This window comes from Diadema antillarum, unplaced genomic scaffold (genome assembly GCF_040938485.1).
Source record: "Diadema antillarum isolate AM-2024a unplaced genomic scaffold, OU_Dant_1.0 scf00000030, whole genome shotgun sequence".
NCBI lineage: Eukaryota > Metazoa > Echinodermata > Echinoidea > Diadematoida > Diadematidae > Diadema > Diadema antillarum.
The window spans coordinates 1,935,640-1,960,117 of record NW_027270919.1 but is presented as its reverse complement, the minus strand read 5'-3'; the positions used below and the strand labels follow the sequence as shown (position 1 = coordinate 1,960,117).

The following is a 24,478-nucleotide window of genomic DNA, read 5'->3' as shown; positions in this document are numbered from 1 at the left end:
TTCCCTTCCCACTGTAGCTCGGAAAGTTAACCGTCACGAATACACGAATAAAAGGCATGACAACAATGGCCCCTCCCCCGTTGAATAAAGAGGACACGTAAAACAAATATTGGCAGCTCTGTAAACATACGATGCCAATAGTAACAGTCCGTTCATGGTTTAGAAACCGGGCCAGGCAGAACAAGACATTTATACCAATTGGTAAGTTATGAGGAAAAAAATCACAGTTCCCACCTGGTAAACCTCACTAAACAGGATGTATTTTAATCAAAAAAAAAAATCTTTACTGCGGTTTCTTGTCAACAGCTAATGTCATAAAAACCGTATTTAGATTCGAAAAGATAAAGCAAATGAAAGGTTATTTAGTCTTTTTTTCACCCATTTTAACAAAGTGTTGACAGTATACTATGTACATCAACAGTTGTCACCAACTTCGTCTCACACCATGTAGCCTCAATGCAGTAGTAAAGTCAAAAGCCGCAACTGATATCGCTTTACTGATTTTTTTTAAAGGTCCTGTTTACCTTTGTGAGAAGTGATTTTAAAAATGATCAAGATATCACTTTTGATGATGCATAATGTGTAGGTTAGTTGTAACACAAAACATCCGACCATATTTTTGATAAAGCCTAAGATATAAGGAGATATTGCTACTGTTCTCATTAAACCATAACTGTAGACGGTTTAATCTGAAAACATTTCTATTATAACTATTGCTCATATTTTGTGCATTTAACAATACTTAACATCGATTACACTGGTTCAAATTCTTACACTGGTTGTTTCTATCCCTAACTCACATTTTAGAACTATTTAGAATCACTAATGCCGGGTTTCTGTTTCATCTACAAATGGTAAATTATGCCTTGAAGAGAAAGGGGTCCCATTTCCACTAAATGCGAAATAAAGAAATCCTCAGAGTTTGTTGAACAAGTGCACATGGAAACTCTACAGGAAAACAGATCCAAATGTCAACGAAATGAAAGAAATATTACTTTGAATTATGGTGACTTCTTTCCACTTCTTCTTCTGATTAAGTCTGCCTCCTTCAATAGACTGAAGATTCTTGCAGACTGATCTACGCTCTTAAAACATTCGGGTCAGAACTGACCCGGAAAGGGTTCGTTGGGGTCACACCCGGTTCCGGGTCAGAAATGACAAGGAATGGGGTCAGATATGACCCCATTCAGTGTCATGAATTGGGTCAGGTTGACCTCATTCCCGGTTTTCATGACCAAATTCCAAGTCATTTTGACCCGGAACGCCGGGTGTGACCCCAACGGACCCGATTCCGGGTCAGCTCTGACCCGGATTTTTTAGAGTGTACCTTTGTGTATCTTTTGAAAATATGAGTTGCACGAAGCTTTCTCACTACAAAAGGCTTGTACGTACCCAGGAGGTACTATCTCGTTGGTAGTACATCCCGTAAACGTAATTATTCACCATTCGGCGAGATGCACATGCACAACCCATGAACCAATTCAGACTATATACATGTAGAACAATAGCTGGCACATAGGCCTTTCACGCGCACACACTCGTACCTCAACAAATTGTTCCTGAGCGATTAAATTACTAACGTCTACATAGAGGAATTTAACACAGCTAACAGAATACTTTCGATTTGCACAACTGTCATGACCAACGGCACAAACTTGCTACCAGATCGGTGTCTCCTCTCGAATAGATTCCCAGACAAGGTTTCGACACTACGATATAATGTCACTTGCCTTATTACATGACCACTGTGAATACATATCACATAATGTGTGAAGGAAATGATGGCTAATATATGCCGTTTTCATTAAATTCTAATTCCTTAGACTAATGATGCCTTTGGTAAAGAGGAATTTGTATGGCTCTATCCTGGTAACCATGCACCAGGATCCAAAGAGCCAGTATCTTGAGAACAATAGTTCGAATCTGGTTAACTTCCGTGATGGAGATTGTAACATGTTATTTATGCGTCGGTTATCTGTGCCGAAATTGATCAGATCCCTACTCATATGCAATTTACCGAAGGTAAATCACGTAAAGTGTATTGTATTATGGGGGGGGGGGGGGTCAATCTCGAAAGGCTTGTCTTCAATACGAGGCAAAGTTTAATAACTAAGAACGACACACCGACCTGACAGATTTGCATATTTGCGCATGCGCAATACGTCGATGATCATGTCAGACGTACAAATCAAAGTCTCTCCCTCTCACACTCATACACTCTCTCTCGCCCCCCCCCCCTCTCTCTCTCTCTCTCTCTCTCTCTCTCTCTCGGATAAAAACATTCTCTCTTTGATAAAACTCGTGGGTTAAACGCCAAAGTAAGAGAGCGATTCGTATTCATGTTTATACATTGTGGCTTTATTGATTGAGAAACCAAATGTCCATATTGATCAATTATGTGCATTCAATAAAACATTCATCATCTACCTCCATAGTTTCAGTGAAAAACAAATCTCCAGTGATAACGTTTATAGCATAATTGCTCTTGTTTGCTTCATTTGCCATATGAAAGTGCTTTGTTACTGTTTACCATTTAATACTTGGGTAGTGAAAATCTCATCATCAATATACAATGGGATGGACTTGCTAGTCAAGTATTTACATCAGCAAATCATTGACAAGTCATACATGTACATGCAGTCAAATTAGATAGTCTGTCCTTGATGTTACTATGAACATTTCAAAGGGCCCGATCCGATCACAGTAATTTGTAGTTTTAATGATACTCAAAGATCTTAAAGTACAGGATCTGTCGTGGCCTTCAATAGTGAGAAACAATTCTTGAAACACGATGCGTCGAAAAAAAGAATAGGTCAGTATGGTAGCAAGTCATTTGATAATTCCGTGTGACGAGATTAATTCTTTCAAAGATTCTACGGCTCGAACGCTCTGTGATGTACATGATGTGGGATGTGCAGCATAATACAGTGAATATAGCTGTACATGTTAGTCTCACTTCAGCCGGGTCAGCAGCGGTAAACATGGTCATGGATTCATGGCCTTCAATGGATTATATAGTATTGGTCGAGGTGAGGATTCAGCTAAAAAGAGATAGTTAGAAACCATACAATTCTGAAAAGGCATCCAATTTTCATTTGTTGAAAATCGGTTTGAAATGGCGGATATATTCAAAAGCAAAGATTTTAGTTGGTCTTATTTTTGTTACTCCTCTGTTGTAAGAAAGAAAAAATGACAAGGCTACGTTTGTTGAATAAAAAAAAATGCAGTACAGCGTGGAATAATTCCAAATATCATTTCTTTCTGATATTGCATGACTTATGAATACCTGTATTAGTTATCAACCAAGCACAATCAGTGCATAGGGCAAGAGAAGAGAATAGTAAGATGCTATCAAACTGTGTACAGTGAATGGTCTTCCGTAGGTGATACATCTTACAATGTAGGTTATGGTTATGGCAAAGATTTTTTTTTCATTAAGTTCTGAAGGACGTTCTATCTCTTTGACATAGTGCCATCTTGCCTACATTACTACATCGAGTTCAACGCACAATTTTTAATTACAATGATTGATCGCTTTGCCCGAAGGGCATCACGTTCTCCATCTTCACAAAATACAACTTTCGTATCGTCTCCAATATCGTGAGAATACATTAGTATGATAATGATAATGACAATAATAATAATAATAATAATAATGATAATAATAATAATAATAATAACAATGCTAATAATAACAATATTATTATTATTATTATTATTATTATTATTATCATTATCACTATTATTATTATCATTTTCATCATTATCATCATTATCATCATTATTATTCATGATAATAACGATAAGACGGTCTTCTTTACCCAGGGTAATGATGATAATGATGATAATGATAATAATAATAGTGATAATGATAATAATAATAATAATAATAATAATAATAGCAATGATATTATTATTATTATTATTATTATCATTATCACTATTATTATTATCATTATCATCATTATCATCATTATCATCATTATTATTCATGATAATAACGATAAGACGGTCTTCTTTACCCAGGGTAACCTCTTCAGCGTTGCCACTGCTCTACCAGAGAGCTCTGATGTCGTTATGATTAACCTATCAGCATTGCCAGGTACCCGCTTACCTGTATACACCCTGGGTCGAAAGGGACATGGTGGGTAAAAATATCATGTCCAAGGACGTACATTGTGTAAGTACTGGGCTGGATCTGATCCTCTGCGATTCTTATTCCATATTCCACAGAAAATATATTTAGTGTCATAGTACGACAAATATATTTCTTATCATATACATTTAAATATGTTTAGTATCATACTACGGCAAATATATTTCTCACAATATAATATTTAAATATACTTAGTATCATAGTACGGCAAATATATTTCTTATCATATGTTGAATATACTCAATATGCCTATCATAGTACAGCGTGCAAACATGAGGTCAATTTATGTAAGAGAATCTGTGTCTCTAGACGCGATGGAGAATTCAAGTTCTCCCTAGCAACTTTTTCAGCCACTGCGACTTGGCCGGTATGTTGGAAAAGTCACAACGGAGAATCCTGGGGATGACCTCTCTAAAGGTCGGGTGCTTAAGAGCATATATAACAGGGTTGACACATGTGTTGAACTGTAAGAGAAGCATGACCCAAGGAATGCCGGGTTCGCTGTTTGGTAGGAGGATGGCGACTCCATACGGCGCCAAACAGATGAGAAAGGCGAGGACCACATAGAAGACGTTACGAGTGATGTCGGCCTGGCGGCGGCTCACGCTGTGGGAGAGCTCCTCCGACACGGACTTGGTGCGAGGGCCAAGCCCGTCCTCTGCCTGTACAGGTGTCCTGGGGCATGATGGTGTCAGGGAAGGGGCTGCCGAAGCAGGTGTGTCGCATTCCAGTAGAGACGCTGGACGATCAACACCCTCTGACTGCGCGTCGGGATTTGGGCGATTGTCCGGAGGGAAGGTGAAATGGACATTGTCGCGTGAGCGCGGTGTGCTCGGGTAGTTGGCGCTGTTCTCACACACGCTCACATTGCGCGCCCCTCCCTCGGCTGCCGCTCCGCCGATAATGAAAATGCGAATGAGGTGACGGTGGTGCTTCCTAACATGGATGAAGATCATGGTGTAGCAGAAGAAGATGATCAGAAGACTTGGCAAGAAGACGGTAATACCTGCAAACAGGCTCAGGTACTCGGAGTATTTGTGCGTCGAGTCCTGTAAGCAGGATTTGTATTTTTGAGAATAACCCAAGCGACCCAAACCGGCCTGGGTGACGACGTTCATGAGGATGGCTGGATAAAGCCAGGAGAAGATGATCATAACAGCGATTCGTCTCGACGTGTATGCCGTGCCGAAATCGTTGTGTTTAATGACGTAGTACCTATTGAAGGCGATCAGCGCCAGTGTGATAGTTCCGCAGCCGAGTCCGATCCAGAGAAAGCCGGATGCGGCCGAGCAGAGAAGATGTTGCGAATGACTTTGCGGCCAACCTTCACGAGAGAGCAAAGCGACCACATTGAAGGGAAGAACGCAACATATCATCGTGTCCGCTACGCTGAGATTGACGACAAAGACGTTCACCTTGTTTTGCAATTTCTTCGAAAGCGACACAGCGAACAACACCAGGGAATTTCCGAGAATTCCAAACACGCTGATGAGTATGGAAAAAGTAGCAACAGCGATGCGTTGTCGGTAGTCATAGAACTCGTACTCGTCCTTTTGAAGCTGAGGCGTCGTTTGTGACGCGTTCAGCTTCATCGCAGTCACTGCCGCAGCGGTTATCACCGACATATCTGTTTTACTGAACAGCGCCCTCTTTTCGTTTCAGATTGCAAATCCGCCGACGGTGGCGTTTCTCGAACGATGCTGAAACCCTCAATGGCACTTGTCTTCTTCAAGAGTTTTCTGTAGCAGGCCTCAGCAGCCCTGCCATCTGGGAGGAAAAAAATATGCAAAATATGAACGATATTTTCAGAGAGTGACAACATTGTATTTCAAATCACTTTCTTTATATACTTTACGGAGGCCCCGGAACAAGTGAAAGTGAAAAATATATGCATCGATTCATTATGAGAATTCGACCTGTGACGACTCTCACCCATCATCCACTCCCGCCCTCTTAACATGCTCAACAACAACAAAAAAAAAAAAAAAGCCGTATTCATAACTTGCAGAGCAGACAGACTAGTTTCAGTATCCATATATAGACGCCCTCGTCTCAAATGTTTTTGATCGATGGATTCTATTCTTAGCTGCGTTTCTCTCCTTCAGTATTGACGAATAATTCGTCCACTGTCATGAATGTACGCTGACGCACATTAAAAGGATCGGGTACAATTATGTTCTGTGATGTATAACTCCTATCTGTTTTATACTTATTTGATTGACATGAATTATTATTGCTTTTTTCATTGTGGCTAAGCTCTAAGGAGGAAAATTAAAATAATGATTGAAAGCAAGCAACAGAGGAGGGGCGGTATAACGGCTTTAAGTCCAATCCGAAGGAGGGAACGCGTAACATATTCCTAAATATGATTAACACGGATGAGACTTTTATCAGTATCAATTTTGTTATACATGTAGAGCAGCCTTTCCGTAGAAAGTAAGCTCGTGTCTATATACTTTGATACGATTTGAAATATCACAAAACACACTCATACTCGGTTGGTTGACAGGGTGAGAATCACCGAATTTTACACACAAATTGGAGACAACTAAGTTGATTTTCCCTCAAATTAGACCTGTGCAGACTTTTTCTTCTGCTGTTAACATGCAGACAATTTTCACATTGTTTATATGCCACCTTATTCGTCTTTAGAACCATTAGCTTCACTGACCTTTATTTTCTTTTCAACTTCTAATTCGACACACATCTTGGGATAAACAAGTCGAATGAGGTCCAGTTTGATAACAGAGAAGAACATTCCGACATAACACGTGACGTCACATCTCTGGATCATCTGTGAAAAGAAAGAGAGAGAGAGAGAGAGAGAGAGAGAGAGAAAAAAGAAGATTTAAGTTGATGAAATTGAGGTCCTCGTTTACGAAGGTGTATTGTCACTTGAAAGAGTCCTACAATAAGCTTTCACGTCATCTGTTACACCTCAGCGATGTGCTTTCGTAAAGAAACACAGATCACAGTCTATACGCCCTTGCTCAAAGTGTGGGAAAAAAACAACAACCCAAAACAGAACATCAAGAAATGGTAAAACTTTGAATGTAACCTCCGAACATTGGCCAATATCGTAATGCAGCATTCTTGTATGTGTGTACACAGCCATGATGTAGCCTACTTATCCATTTCCGCGAATTGTATTGCGCTGGACGCAGTTGACGGATCATCAGTGTTTATGGATTTAATCCCCGTATAGATTTAACGTAAGACAGTCAGGCATGCGGAAATGAATTTGTTTCTTGCTCCCTTTCTTGTTTCTGTCTTTGTGTCTCCCTCTCGTCTGTGTGTGTGTGTGTGTGTGTGTGTGTGTGTGTGTGTGTGTGTGTTTTATATAATAATAATAATCAAGACTGTATTTCGACTGTACCATTGTATTTTGATTGCGTTACAAGTGCCGTAAGGGATTGGTTCGAAGTATTGGCACTGATTTAAGAACCCCGTTTCAAAATGTCTGGCAGACGTGTATAATGTAGGGCGTCGAACCAGATTCCACTATCACTTGAACCCACTTTTTTTTCACATGACTTGTGTCATGCATTTACACAAAGCACTTAAAAACACAAACTGTAACATTTATGGAACAGGCTTTCTTGACCCCCCCCCCCCCCGATGATGATAATAATAATAGTGGTAACAACAATGATAATAATAATGATAATGAAAATAATAATAATAACTGTAATGATGATGATGATGATAATGATAATAATAAAAATAATAATAATGATAATGATAATAATAATGATAATAAAATTGTAATGATGATGATGATGATTATAATAATAGTATAAAATCAACAATGACATGTGTGCTACAGCCATTGGATCATGAACTTTTTTTTAGGAGATGAACAGACAAATTGTCTAAACCTCTGTATTCTAAGAAAAAAAAATGTTCAAGTTCTGTATCGCATGTACATGTAATATCACATTCATGACATTAGGAGGGAGAGATATGTATTTCTAACCAATCCCACATCTTCAATGTGACAAAAACCGATCTGATAAGCTACGACTTAAAACAATGGGCATAGTATTACAGATGGTTATAGTGACCCCAGTTTTCAATTGAAAGTAAAACTTAACATTTCCTTCATTTGATATTTTTATCTATTTTGTGGATATATTATGTATTTTCTTTTGCGATTTGGTATCGCTCAGGCTTAAATCTATAGTCGATCTGCCTATATTATGACGGAAAAAGCCGGAAGTCATTAATTCCAAAAATGTAACAGGAGAGTTGTTGATTATTGGACATTGCATTATTATCTTTTTATACAATACATATTTGTACGAGTTGTTCATCCCAATAAAATCGAAACTGATGCGACGTGCAGAATTATAATACTTTCAATAATCACTTGATTTCCTGTACAATAACAACCCTTTTGAGCAATTGTCGAAAGTCTCGGTTTTGCGCTGGAGTGCCCTCGAAAACAATATAAACATTATTACTATTAAAATTCTGTTCTGATAAAAGTCTGTCAGTAATGAGAATGTTCGAATAGCAAAATCCATGCTGTACAGCTAAAGGAGGAAGTTTCCCCAAATATACACGTGGATTAAGTGAATGCAGCATAAATCAGTGAAGATCCTTCAAACTACGTGATTTTTAAAGCTTCTGACGTCACTGCAGGACAATGTTATAAAACAAATCTAAAGGGAATACTACAAAATATATATATATATTTGGCATAATGTTCGAAGGCCAATTCAGTTAGCTCATTCAGCAAGCAGGGGTCCAGGAATTATATCACCCTTAACATGAGTTAAGAATGTTTACTTTTTCATACGACATAATGAAATTTTAGGGAAATCTCTTCTTATTTTCTGTACGTTGTTGTTACGCAGTGACGTCAAGAACTGTTGTGATATTCTCGTGCAGCGATGGTGGCACCCAAATTTAAGCATTTGATTTTTTAACGGATCGTGGGATTTTTCTCAAAATTCACTGATGTGCTTTATCATATTGTTGCAGTTACTCAATCTGCATATTCATTATCTAATGTACAATGTGTAGGCATACATTTGCTGCAGTATACTCAATCCACATGTATATTTTGGAAACTTCCCCTTTAATCTCGCTTTAAGGTTTTTTTTTTTTCCAACGTACATTAAGTGCATCCTTATTCCAGTTTTCTGTTCCTCACACTCTTCAGCAGAACAATAAAACATAACGACGAATTTCTCTTTTTGTTTGGGAAGGTTCTAGTATCATGTGTACGCTTGCCCATATATGTCGACAATCCATATCACTAGGTCCAAGGTTAAGGCAGCTGTGAAGCATTTACAATTTACAATACATTATTATCAGTTTTCAGTCGCTTGGTATCGATTCGACAGTACAATCATAAGTTCATTCAAATACTTTCTTTTTTAGTTTACTTATTTTCCTTTGATCCCTGCTGTGACGTTGGCATACTTGTGTAAGTGTACACTGCAAAAAGTCCGGTGTTAAATAGTGAACACCGAGCTGGTGTTAAATTTTTGGTGCTCATTTATGGTGTGAAATTAACACCTCCGGGTGTCATTTCCAAATTTTAAACTGTTTTTTGAAGAGTTTCTTAGTAACTGCACTTCTTGTTGATTTTTAATTTAAACAAGACGATCAAGAATTTTACATTAAAATACTAGATTTTTGAAAAAATGTGAAAATAAATTTACACCAAAGTAACACCAGCTGGTGTGGTCTCTTATTGAAGCTGGGCGGGTGTTAAACCATTGATATTAACACCAACAAATATCAAGTCAACACCATGTGGTGTCATTTTTTAATTAACACCAGTACAGTGTCAAAATAACACCAAGTACAGTGTCAAATTAACACCACGAAGTGTCAGGTGAACACTTTTCAACACCATCACAGTGCATTTTTAACACCTGTGGGTGTGGTCCTTTATTGAAGTTTGATCGGTGTTAGATTTAACAAACGTGGTGTTAAATCTAACACCGATGTTTTTACAGTGTACCAGTGTATCAGTTTCGAAGAGTTTATGTAAAGAGCACGGATGAATAGTCATGACGACTCAAAAATGAAATATTGTAAGGTCATTTCCTGTATTAGCCAAGTTGGGGGAGGCACCAACTACAATATGTAATGTATACATTGTAATTTGATAGTTATCAGGATTCTTATATACACAATACCCTCCTTACACAACTAATTACAATGTAATTCATTACACGCGAAAGCTGACTGTGGCAAGACAGATTACTTAATTTCCAATAAACTCCCACATCGTGTATAGACTCTCGTTAGATTTTAGTTTTGTACATGTACGTGTAGATTAAATTCATGAATTTTATTGTAATCGCATCCTTGTCTTAAACATAAGATGGGAAGTAGTTTAGTTAGTCATTGAGCATCCAGGAGGACACAACAACACAACAGAAGTAACGTATCTGAACACAATGTCAAATTGTATGTGCTTACGAGTCTACAAACTATATATGAAAAGAAACGTTCCAAGAAAAGAGTTATTGGGCCCTTCATTCATACGAGTATAGAGAATACAAGGATTTTGTGCGATCAATAACTATACATTGTTTCGGCAATCTTAGTTATGTACACAATGTACTGTTTATACGACTGTATACATGCACATCAATACAAATGATATAATAAAATGATCTAAACGAGCTGATGAGTTGTCTTATATCAAATCAATATACGTTGTGTGTACTTTAGATAAGATGTAGACTGTCTGTACACTGTATATACTGCCATTTCCATGGTATGTAAAGTTTTGCATCTTTTAAAAAATTCACGGTAGATGCCTATCACTATTACAGTACATGTATATGAAGAGTTTGTTTGCAAAAACCGATAAGTCCATTTTTGAAGATTTTGAAGTACGGTCTCTGTCATAAAGTACAAAATGATACCTTTTAAATGATATACTGGTCACTACATATGAAGATATATTTTTGAAGTTATGGTCAAAAGAAGCAGAAATTTTCTTATTATTCTCTCTATTTTCTTGATCTTTGATCGCAAACATCTCCACTTGGCAAATATGGAATTATCGGTTTTTGCGAACAAACTCTTCATATGGTATTCTTATTGTTGCATTACCAATCGTAAAGAATTTTTATTACAAACTTAACCTTTAACAGGTTGAAACTGATTTAGATGAGCAACTTCTTTCAAGCTGACAATCACATTGTACGTGCACAATAATTTGTAGATAAGGTGGATCGGTATAGTAGATAGATACTGTATTTCACGTTATATTTAAGATTATTTAAAGTTTTGTTACTTTTTGTTACGGCATCGGCCTTGGATCTCTTGCACAATTTTTTGTGAGTTAGTTTCCAGTTTATATTTAGTTGCTGACATATCATTTGTATGAGTTTTATGCAATTTACCTCCTGGGCTATATACGATGTAAACATGAATAAGTAAACCTTCTGATAAATAGACAGAATGATAGGTAGAGATGCAAGCCAGATGGCTTGCTGGTTCGCGTTGGGATATGCCTTGTATGGATCAAAAATGGCTTGGTATACACCATGTATATACGAATGGGTGCTTTTTGTTATTCCGAAGGTTCGTTAATCCGAAAATGAAATAGGGTGTGCTATTTCGAAGGCTCGTTAATCCGAAAATGAAATAGGGTTCGTTATTCCGAAGGTACGTTGTTCCGAAAATGAAATAGCGAGCTTTGTTTCATTTTCGGATTAACGAACAGTCGGAATAACGAACCTTCGGACTAAAGAACCTTCGGAATAACGAACTGTAGTCTACACGAATAATCATTATGCAGACAGACAGTCACATATTCAATAACATAATGAAATAGTACACCCTCCATGGAGAAAAAAAGGACCCTGTTTTCTTTGATACTGGTCAACAAAGCCAAGCGTTAAACATCCCAATATAAGTTTGCAGGTTCATAATTATGAATGCACATGCGGGCCTATAGCCTATAGGCCTACCTCCATCGCACTTATCCTACATTAAAGTCACACTTAAGATCTACATGGAACTCTATTATACTTTTAGTTTGTGTACAACCGGTCTCAAAGTCAAAACCATTACATCCGTTGTCCGAACAGTTGTATTCACAGACCGATAAGACTTACAAAAAATTACTGCTGACATCTTACTATAGATTGATGGGGGATAGAATGATTCTGAAACACGCTTCGGTGGGGTAATGTATACAGTAACATTCCTTGTCACTGGAACTACACACGTGCTGTTGATGTTGGCGGCAATAACCGAGAGCATTACTCATATGTATAAGTAAAGCACCGTATGATACTTTAAAGGGATGGTATAGGGTATATTGGTGGAGTTGAGGATTGGGCTTTCAACTTTTTGCAAGATACCAAGTTAAGAAACCACTTATGAAATATCACAGAGCAAGTCATTCTAAGAGTAATTCAAAATTTATTTGATGAAAAATCGGTTCTGAAATGGCCGAGACATCCAAAAACAAAGTAAAACAAAGTAATCATAAAAGGCGGGTCCCACCTTTTACAAGTGTAAGGATTGCTCTGTTTTTTGGTATCTCAGCCATTTTATAACAAATTTTCATCAAATAAAGATTGAACTCCTCTTGGAATTACATTCTCTTTCACATTTCACGAGAAGTTTCTCATTATCTCACCAAAAAGTGTTAGAAACCTGAAGTTAAGCTTCAACCAAAACTATACGTCGATCCCTTTAAGCGTATAAAAATGATGAAAATAGTAGAAATGGTGATTATGATATGGTACTGAAAATTACAATGATTCCATCAACATAACTCGAAGAATTATTCTACATGATGGTAGTATATCAATCATAATAATCACGTCAGTGACAATCATTATACAAGTGTTAAAGCAATAGCGATAAAAGCATTGTTAACACTAATCATATGTAAGACAACGAACAAGAAGAATTCATGAAGTGGAAGGCGTAACAAAGACTAAAAGTACTTACAGCCGAAACAAATCCGTGTAAAGAAACAAGGATCAACAAAAAACAGTTCGGATGTTGACGTTTATGTTTTTTGTTTTGTTTTTTTCAAGTGAGGTCAACCGTGAGAAGACGTCCGTCCAGCAGCCGTAGAGAAAATTGTTCCTGACAACACAAGTTGGATCATACCAATGACATGACTTCAAACGTTTGAATATACAATCACAGCCGTCAATGCTCCACAAAATCTCTCACATTTTCGATCTTTATGATTATGTAGTAGCACATCACCGCTATCCCATCACGCCGACGAGCAATGTTAACATATTACACGAGGGTTTCGCAAACAAAACGTACTGCAGGAGTAACACACAAACTCACACGTGAGAAGTGTGTATCGAGCGGTTGCCGACTTCTCCGTCCGTCCGAACCAGCTGTACTCAAAGTGGCTCATACACAAGCGTCCAATTATTTCATAACGATCGATACACCATCCGATGGCAGTATTCAAACTCTGTTTGAGGCACGTTATGCATGTACTGGACTGTAAACCGCCTAAAAAGCGGAATACGGGTGCGTTATACACGCGACGACAGAACCAGTGTACATATCCATGAACAATGAAAAGCCCCGCATACTCCGTGTTGTTAATAGTTTGATGACGTCATGTATTCACCTATCGTGATCTCTTTTGTACAGTACTAAACTACTATACCACCACGCTTCGCCAGTGAATAATGGTAGCTTGAGCTTTCTAAGCACAAAGGTATGCCCTGTATGCAGCATTAGTTCACTCGATTCGGTTCCACAACTGTGATGGTGTCGGTCACTAGTAAATCTATAAACGCAAAGAAATTCATACGCAACGTTTATTGTTGTTGACGGTGGTGATGGTGGGCTTTCAACTGATGCAATGCATTCTCCACATTTGAGTTTGTGCGTTGTATTCATATACATATGAATCAGGATTGTATGATAGACAAAGGAAATGATAGAAGAGTCTCTACCATTTTGTGATATTGATTCTTATGCACTCCGTCATTAAATCTACTGCTTTTTTTTACCACTTACACAAGCAAAATATCTCATTCACATCACTAGTATTAGATGGCTAAATTAATTGAAGAAAAAAAAAACGTTGTTGAGTCGCGTATATGTATAATTAACAAGGGGAGAGGAGGCATGATTTTTATATGAGATTTCTTTCACGTCTGTTTATTGTGTGTGTATGTGTGTGTTTTTATTGTTGTTTTTGTTTCTTTTGCACACTGACGGTGATATGATTGTTTTGTATGTCATGTGTTGTTATACTGTGAAACATTCAAGTGGAATATATATTAATAAGTGGAATTGAAATTAAGAAAAAACACCAGAAAAAAAAATCACACGAGCTCGTGTGTGTGTGTGTGTGTGTGAGTGTGTGTGTGTGTGTGTGTGTATGAACGCGCGTGTCCAACGTTGGCTTCTATATTCCTTATTCCATCATGGCTAACTAATGAATGTTGAAGAAGAATCGATGTGACAAAGAAAAACAAATTCATGTGAAAAACGAAAGATAACAACATAGCCTCACTATGCCCTATCATAAATTCCAAGACATGTAAATTGCCAAAATTATAGTCAAATAGGCAACAAAAGAAGTACTATTGTACAAATTAACAACTGGTTGTTATCTTTGTGTTGCCCATGATTCATCGTATCAATTGAAGTCACATCATCACAATTGCAAACATCTCAACAGTAAGATCAATTCCCAACAATTAAGTTGCGATTTGAACGAATCTTCCACATTTGGTGCTTTTGGTTTGTTTCCATCATCTATACAGGCTTTGTGATTATCTTTAAAAGCAGTTCGTCGCACATAAGCAAGTCATACAGACATCTTGGGATCGAGGGGGAGAGGAGAGGAATAGAGGGGGTGTGGGGAGAGAGAGAGAGAGAGAAAGATAACGAGAAAAAAAAATCAAATCAAGGCGCAATAATCAGAAGTAGTGCAATGCATTCACTTGCTCTTAGGTCAATCTACTTCTGATTATTGATTTGATTTTTTTCTCTCTCTCCCTCTCCCTTATCCTTCCTTCTTCCCCTCTTCTCGTTATCTTTTTTTCTCTCTTTCTCTTTCTCTCTCTCTCCACACCCCATTTATTCCTCTCATCTCCCTCCCGTCTCAAGTTGTTTATATGACTTGATTGATGAACTCTTTAAAAAAAATAAAAAATCAGAAAGTCTGTATAGATATAGAAATAAACCAAGAGCACCAAGTGGACATGAAGTAGAGGAAGATTCGTTCAAATCGCAACTTAATTGTTGGGAATTGATTTTACTTTTGAGATGTCTGCAATTGTCATGATGTGATTTTAATTGATACGCCGAAATGTGTGCATGCTTGTCTGTAGGCGTATGAATGAATGTTTTACAAGAAAATTAATAAACATGTAGTAGCTTGTAAATAAAACCGAGAGAGAGAGAGAATGAAAAGAAGACAAACGCACATGATCATGTGTATCTATATTATGGTCAAAACCATTCCACAAAACGTCTGACAGGGCGGTGATACGTTCATATTCGGCAGGTCAGAACGTATCTTCATACAAACATACACACCAAGTAGTATGTCTCCTCACCTTGACTGATAACACAACTACCTTGCCATTTAATCGACCAGTAGCGTGTCGGGAGAGGCACAATACAGGAGAGATAAGAAGTAGTCCTCAGTTCCTTCCGTGGACTTTTGGTGTGGCTGCCATTTCCTGACTACAAAAATACAATAAACATTCTTTTCTCGTTTAGTCGAGGACAAAAGCGAGGAAAAAGTCATTTGATCATATTGAAGTACGCAGAAGATTTGACATGAAAGAGCGAGTTTTCTTTAACCCTCTGGGTACTACATGTCTTACTTGTCCTTAGGTTTGAGGGTGAATTTGCGTACATTTTTGTTTTGAACTCATTAGAACAGGAAGGGTTAATTTAAAGGGTTGGTCGCACGAAGGGAGATTTTAATGCAAAAAAGAAAAGGGAATGAAGCGATGCTTCAGTTTTAGGTCCCAGAAAGTGCCGAAAGATTATGATTTATAGGTAATGACCTTAATCAAACTAAGCATGATTCTTCCCATGTTCTACGTAATTAACTCGTCCAGTTTTTTTTGTCATCCGTCATTAGTGTTGGCATTACTCCTACTGCTTCACACCAAAAGCTTTCCTATTTCCAACTCTAAAGTTTTGATTCTGAGCTAAAACTCGACAGCTTAAAGGGATGGTACAGTATTGGTGGAAATGAGAATTGGATTTTTAACTTTTTGCGAGATACCAAGAAAACACTTATGAAATAGTACAGAGCATACCACTCTAAGAGAAATCTACAGTTTATTTGATGAAAATCGGGTTTGGAATGACCAAAGCATCCAAAAACAAAGTAAAACAAAGCGATGGTAAAAACGTGTGGGTCCCACACTTTATTAGAATCGCTCTGTTTTGGATATCTTAGCCATTTCAAAACCAATTTTCATCAAATAAATGTTGAATTCCTCATGGAATTACATGCTCTTTCATATTTCATAAGAGGTTTCTCATTATCTCACCAAAAAATTTTGCAAACCTAATATTAGGTCTCAACCAAAAGTATACGATCCCTTTAACTAGCCTTTTCTTAGGCCTACCTCCTTAATGGAACATGGTAGGACCTTCTCTCCCTGCAAAACAAGTCTTACAGGTTAGTTGTCGTGTTTACGTGTCCACTAAAGAAGCAACGACCGAAGTGCTAATGAATAAGCACCGTTATGGGTCGATTAAGACAAAGTACTGAACGGTAAATAGATACATAAATGAATGAATAAATAAATAAATAAATAAATAAATAAATAAATAAATAAATAAATAAATAAATAAATAAATAAATAAATAAATAAATAAATAAATAAATAAATAAATAAATAAATAAATAAATAAATAAATAAATAAATAAATAAATAAATAAATAAATAAATAAATAAATAAATAAATAAACAAACAAATAAATAAATAGCTTAATTCATTCATTCATTCATTCATTCATTCATTCATTCTTTCTTTCACTCATTCATTCATTCATTACATTCCGATGATATGCCAGTATTGTTTTGTTCTTTTAAATCTGCTCAAACATCGCTTTTCATACCGATAGCGCAAAAAAAAAAGAACACACGGCAGTTGACATTGGAGAGACACCGAGAGAGAGGAGAGATTATCTGTCGTCAAAAGTAGTGATTTTTCATCCTGACCTTTAAACGCTATCATCTTACTCTTGTTATACTAAATAGCATTACAAAACTTTCCTACTAAATTAGCTGCACAGCTGAATATGACAAAGTTCAATGACCTTTTATCTGGAGGCTTTTTGAATCTACTCAACCGCTTATATATACTATATACATGTATATTCATATATACAGTTTAAATATACATAGTATATTCATTTTCTTATGCATACACATTGTATAACGTATGTGTGTGTATGTTGTATATACATATATATATATATATATATATATATATATACATTTAATATATAATATATATATATATATATATATATATATATATATATATATATATACATATATTGTAGTTGTTCCGCGTATTGGCAGTACTAGAAATAGCAATAATAAAGTCACAACAGAGGAATGCAGGGAATGCATTAATAGCCAATCTTGATTTAATGAATAATCCGAATTTTCAAGGAACCTTCCTCTTCTTCTTCGCACTGTCATCCCTGAAGAAGAGGAAGGTTCCTCGAAAATTCGGATTATTCATTAAATCAAGATTGGCTATTAATGCATTCCCTGCATTCCTCTGTTGTGACTTTATTATTGCTATGTATACATATATATATATATATATATATATATATATATATATATATATATATATGGATAGATGGATCCTATAGATAGATAGATAGATAGATAGATAGATAGATAGATAGATAGAAAGATAGACCGAGTAGCAAGTTACAATTGAAGCGGTTGGCGCAATATAGTGTTAACCCACACTTTTGTCAAAATTGAGTCACATGCATTTTCATAATCCTTATCCTTCACTCTAACCTCCCTGAAAATATCATATTTGAATTCAACCAATAAGATGGTAAGAACGCATGCCTTCATGTTTTATTAATGTACAATGTATGGACATTCCAAACATTCAACTGCGATTATCTCAGAATGACTATTGTGTGGGTTAGCACTATATTGCACCGACCCCTTCAATTATGTACTATGAAAATTCACTGAAGGTACAGCAATATATGGGAAGGGTGGGTGGAAAAACGGACGTACATCTACCGAAACATGTCTGAGTGCCAGCTCACAGAAATGACATTCAAATATGATCCAATTCTTTATAGTAACACAATGCACCAGAGGCGTAGCGAAATTTTATCATCATGATGTTGTTGTTTAATTTGAACAATTCAAATTGAGTAAAATACAATAAAAAAACAAACAATGAACAGCTGGAGATTGTACACACCTACATAATGTGATTTCTCGTCAATATTTCTATCACGCATTCCAATCGTAGGTGGAAGCCAAACACTTCAGAAGCGTAACTGAAAGTCAGAAACTGCTTCGACGCCAATAATAATTTCAGAATTTATGGTAACATAAGCTTTAATGACAGCATATCATGGTGATTAATTCTATGCTTGATTAGTTGTAATGTACCATTTGTCTTTACATACATGACAAAGTTAATGATGTCTGCTCAAATCAGTGATCGATGGGGAGAACGAAACAGAAGTCGATCGGTAAGAAACATTGTACAGTCTCCATCATATTTCGAAAATATCAATACACAAACATGGCATGATCGACATGTCAGGCATGATTTCACAGACTATACGAGACAATTTTTTGCTGAATATACACTTGTATAGCTTTTTATTCTCATAGCAAACATCACTTTACACATATTCGACTTTGACTAATTTTTATTATAATTAACGGCTGGTTTCACGGTGTCATCATCTCATTTGGATATCTTTTTATCTTGTTTATGTTCTGTTCAAGAATAACATTTTAGTACACTCATAGCATTCGACCACATGATTTTGACTTTTCCCCACCACAAAGACAGTTCACATGCACTGTACATATGCCATCATTTGATGATATCTATGGTTTGTTTGTTTTTTCTCACTTAGATGTAATTTTGTCTCTGGGGTTGGGGAGGTAAATGGGGGCTTTGAATGTGTCAATATACAGTGTATTTAAATGGAAAATCATGATTGCTTCTCCCTGTTACATGTAACAACAAGACAGTTGCATTTTACGTTTGCAGATATCACAGAAGACATTATGCAGCATATTGCATATCATGGAAAAATTAAAAAAAACATAAACAAGTAAATAAAAGCTTGTACAGGGTAGGGTTTTCTACAACGTTTACTGAATGTTCATGTGTTCGTGACTGAGCACATGAACCAATCAGATATAAGTACACACCATAAAAATCAGTCTCTAATCTTAATGAGTCAGTTTTTGCTACTGATGAGAAAATCTTGCATTTACAATCTTGCTTTTTGTGAATGCAAAACATGTATAGATGGATGACTGAGAACCAGTAAGATAGCAACGGCAATGTACAGATTTAAACTTGATTCTTTCTCATTGCTCTCTCATCTTGACTTATTTGAATCTTACAGTCACAGTATTGTCCTTGCTTGATGATTCCATACAGACACAGCCTGAACGTACAATAAAGGTGAGCATAGCTAAAAGGTTGTCAGCTCTATTAAAACAAAGAAATGAAACAAACAGCAAGTGTACAATGCAACCCAATTCGTCAACGCTGTTTTGTCGTTCACAGTAACAGACACCTTTCGTCCATGAGCTCTACACAGTAAGGGCAAGGAAGAAGATCTCATCCTTTTCAAGATCTTTTTGCATTAGTTTGGGAATCCCGTTTAATAACACAAGGCACACCCTTATAACACAATGGCTAACCGAGGCAACTATTGCAACAAAATTTATAAGTGTTGGTGCATATTAAATCTGTCCATAATACAATGTACTGCACATTTTTTCTTTGAACAACAAAATTTGCCTCATCACACACGAAAAAGAAAAAAGAGGAGAATATGTTGTTTTCAGCAGGAATCATGCACACCATTTTTTTTTCCTGAAAGTTTTTCATTATGATGGTTATAGTGATGATTGGAATGAAGATAATATTACTACTGCTACTACTACTACCACCACTACTACTATACCACACCACTTTACAAAAAAAATAATGATAATGATGGCAATGATAATACTACTAATAATAATCATATCATCATTATTATTTTCATTATAATTACTATCATCATCAACATCAGCATTACTATTACAGTGTATCATTATTTATTATTATCATCATTATCAAAGATAACAACAATTACAAAAGCAATGATAAAATGTTAATCACAATAATTATCATCATCATAATCATAAGTATAATCATTGACATTCTAATTCATGAAGCAGAAGCAACACAGATCAAATATTGTATAAGCCGAATATTTCGCGAGGTTTTAAATTTCGCAAATTTTGCAAGTCAGGTGCTATTCCAGATATTAAGGACACACAAAAATAATGACACTGATCCCGATATGAATGTGACCGCAGACATATGCATTTCTCTATTCAGTACAGTACCCCACTATCGCTAATTTATCCACCCGCCAAATCATCGGGAAATCCCGATGCGCAAAAAACTTAGACTCATTTAATATATGGTGTATACAGTAAGTATGTCAATATGCCTACTCTGATTGGTTTATAACCATTGAAGTTTACATTGCAATATATGTGCTTTTATATCTTCACAATCTACACACAGATACTTAAGACAACTAATTCAATTTTGCCTGGCAAATTCTACCAACAGAGGAAGATTTACCAGTACTGTTGCACAAGTAAATAATGCAACATGATACAATCTGAAAAGACACAAATCATTTGACTTTCAGAACAATTACCTTGCAGGTAGAAAAACACATTATATTCTCACTCATCTCATAGATGTTAATCTCATTTGTTTCTTAAGATGACAAATCATAATTTACCACATAAAATGGGACAAACAAACACAATGTACACTGCCATGAAATGCATCTAAAAGTTTCAATCAAAGAGAGCATAGGGATTCATAGATCAGCAAAGTTGGACTAATAGTGTCATCATGGCAATTTGAAAAGGCACTTGATATGTAACAATGACAAAAGAACACAGAATGTCAATATCAATTTGCAAACTACATTCTACTGCTGGACAGTACCCAACTAAATAAACTCTAAACATATAATCATGGACAATTCTCTTTCTCCCTTGCCTGGATGAGATGTAGTAAATACATGGACTTTTTTTTTTTAAAATTTCATCTCCCATATCAGCTCCTCTCGGTCCTGAGTAAACAGCGGCTCCACAATAGAGAAAAAAAGGTTTTGAATCTGTGACCTTGTCTGCATGAGCAATCACACATTGACAGGAGAAGAGAGAAAAAAAATGTGAACATCAATACAGTGTACACTGACAGCAGGGTTTTGCGTTCTATTTCAACGCACGGGGTGTATGAAGCTTATTTGCACACAGCAACTACCATGATGGGGAACAAGTATATCTTTACTTTGACCCAATGATGGGAACACTGAAAATTATTCTAGCGAATATTTTGCTCTTATCTTAATATGAGTGAAACAACTCTGTTTCATCAGGGAATAAGGATTTGTCTGGCACTGCATGTAAAAATACATACATATGGTAAGTTTTAAATCCTTCACTGTTTGAGTCATACCACGTCATGTATGCTGCTGTGGATAAGAATAACATAACAACAGAACACAATAATTCCTCATATCATGTGGATTAGTCAACTACCACTCACTGATTGGATGAACATAATCATGTAATAATCAAACATTCTATCGCATATCATGTCAATGGATTAAATATTTTGCTATTTTTTCCTCCTGGGAAAACATAGTTGTTTAGATGAAAATTTGCAGAACAAGATACGTTGGTCTTCGTTTTTTTTTTTTTTTTTTTTTATAGAGGGCTTTGACCAAATTGATTAATTCAAGAAGATTATCAGAATGATGTCAACATATACTGTCCTTGGTACTCCATAGATATGCACTAACAACCTCCTCTTAGGATAACAATACCACAGAAAGAAAAATATGTTAATAAAAAAATCAAAACTTTTAACTTTACGATGACGACAATAATATTTTCCATTTATGGAAAGCTAGAAATCAATTGGTAAAATCAAACACAGATTGAGAATATACCCTGACATAGAGCCGATCAGAAATGAGCATGCTGAAGGCTTGGTTTAAGTTCTCCCAAATTTGATCTGAAATATTGAAAGTAAATACTTGTATAAACTCCCAATATAGGGCATTATTCAAAGCATTAAAAAGGATTAATATGGCTATGTATCCTCACAGTCAGGAACATTTTTTCAATACATTACACACAACAAAAAGACATGATATACACAGCAGTATATGAGCAGTGATGACTATTTGATCAGAGAGATAAAAGATTGTATTATGGATATACATGAACATGACTGTCCACATGCCTAATAGTTAGACTATTAGTTGAGATGTGAGGTGGCCTTTCACAACTCCTTTAAAGAAAGAAAGAAAAAAAAAATCCTTCTTGTGAAATGCAACACAAATTTACTGGCAGACAGGTCGAGTAGGGATGGTGGTCTACAAAATCCATTAGTTACTTTAATACTTATCCATCACAGTTCACAGTCAGCATGCTGGAACTGTAATGTCATGCAAAGCTCTGATTTGAAGGATATCATACAGTTGGACTGCATTATCTATCCTTACATGGTGAAATACCATAGGATAATACACCAATTACTAAAACATACAGCAATTAGGGTACCGAAACATAGTTGCACTACAATTTCATACTTTGCAATACATGAATTAACCTACATGCAAACTGAAAAAAAAATATCCATATAGTAAAATAATCATAATAGATTAAAAAAAAACCAAATGATGAGAACATAAACAGACAGAATAACAGAAGGATAATGAAGATACTAAGAAAAAAGATAATAGTTATGGTAATAAAACATTCTGAAAATACCAAAGTGTACTGAGAGAATCAACATTAGGACACAATGATGCAAATTATGAACAATAAAAGTGAAATTACTTTTTTCAATCATTAGGTGAGCAAATTCTTGAAAATTCATAAGAATTTAGAAAAGTAGTTATGTCGGACAGCATGACAGCAGATAGATATACTATACATGTGGGCATAGTAAGAGTGGACCTTAATCTCTGCAGCTGTTTAATACATGGGAAAGAATAGGACAGTGAAGACAACCAAGAGAAACCATTAATATAATTCTATAATCATTTGTTGGTCACTACTAATTTACTTTTCACAACTGGTAGAAGACTGTGCCAAGACTTTTTTTTTTTACAATAATGAACAACTCTTGGAATATCGTTGCAAATGATTGACAAATTGCCCTACATCGACGTTAATGAGCACTGAATTGATCAGTGTTTTAGTACCTGTAGTAGCCATGACAAAAAATCATGGGCATACATACTCGAGCAGGATTCGAACCTTCAACCTCCTGATCATCGGACAGGTGTCATCTCCACTAGACCACCAAGCTTTCGCCGGACAGCAAGTGTTGGTTCTAATATTGGAATATCACTGCTTCAGATGCCATTCCTCATTCCTGTCACTATCTTCAAATGGGCAACCATCAATCAGAATTGGCACAAATATTCAACGCACGGGGTGTATGAAGCTTATTTGCACACAGCAACTACCATGATGGGGAACAAGTATATCTTTACTTTGACCCAATGATGGGAACACTGAAAATTATTCTAGCGAATATTTTGCTCTTATCTTAATATGAGTGAAACAACTCTGTTTCATCAGGGAATAAGGATTTGTCTGGCACTGCATGTAAAAATACATACATATGGTAAGTTTTAAATCCTTCACTGTTTGAGTCATACCACGTCATGTATGCTGCTGTGGATAAGAATAACATAACAACAGAACACAATAATTCCTCATATCATGTGGATTAGTCAACTACCACTCACTGATTGGATGAACATAATCATGTAATAATCAAACATTCTATCGCATATCATGTCAATGGATTAAATATTTTGCTATTTTTTCCTCCTGGGAAAACATAGTTGTTTAGATGAAAATTTGCAGAACAAGATACGTTGGTCTTCGTTTTTTTTTTTTTTTTTTTTTTATAGAGGGCTTTGACCAAATTGATTAATTCAAGAAGATTATCAGAATGATGTCAACATATACTGTCCTTGGTACTCCATAGATATGCACTAACAACCTCCTCTTAGGATAACAATAC

At 36.1% G+C, this 24,478-nt stretch overlaps 1 protein-coding gene across 1 annotated transcript; it reads right to left on the bottom strand.

The window, feature by feature from the left end:
• Nucleotides 1-4,479: 4,479 nt before the first annotated feature.
• LOC139740328 (G-protein coupled receptor 84-like) lies at nucleotides 4,480-6,938 on the bottom strand. The gene is made up of 2 exons (XM_071650926.1): nucleotides 6,828-6,938; nucleotides 4,480-5,923 (listed from the first exon to the last, which is right to left on the bottom strand). The coding sequence occupies exon 2, from the start codon at nucleotides 5,779-5,781 to the stop codon at nucleotides 4,480-4,482; it is 1,302 nt and encodes a 433-aa protein (XP_071507027.1). The 5' UTR covers nucleotides 5,782-5,923; nucleotides 6,828-6,938.
• Between the last annotated feature and the right edge of the window lie 17,540 nt (nucleotides 6,939-24,478).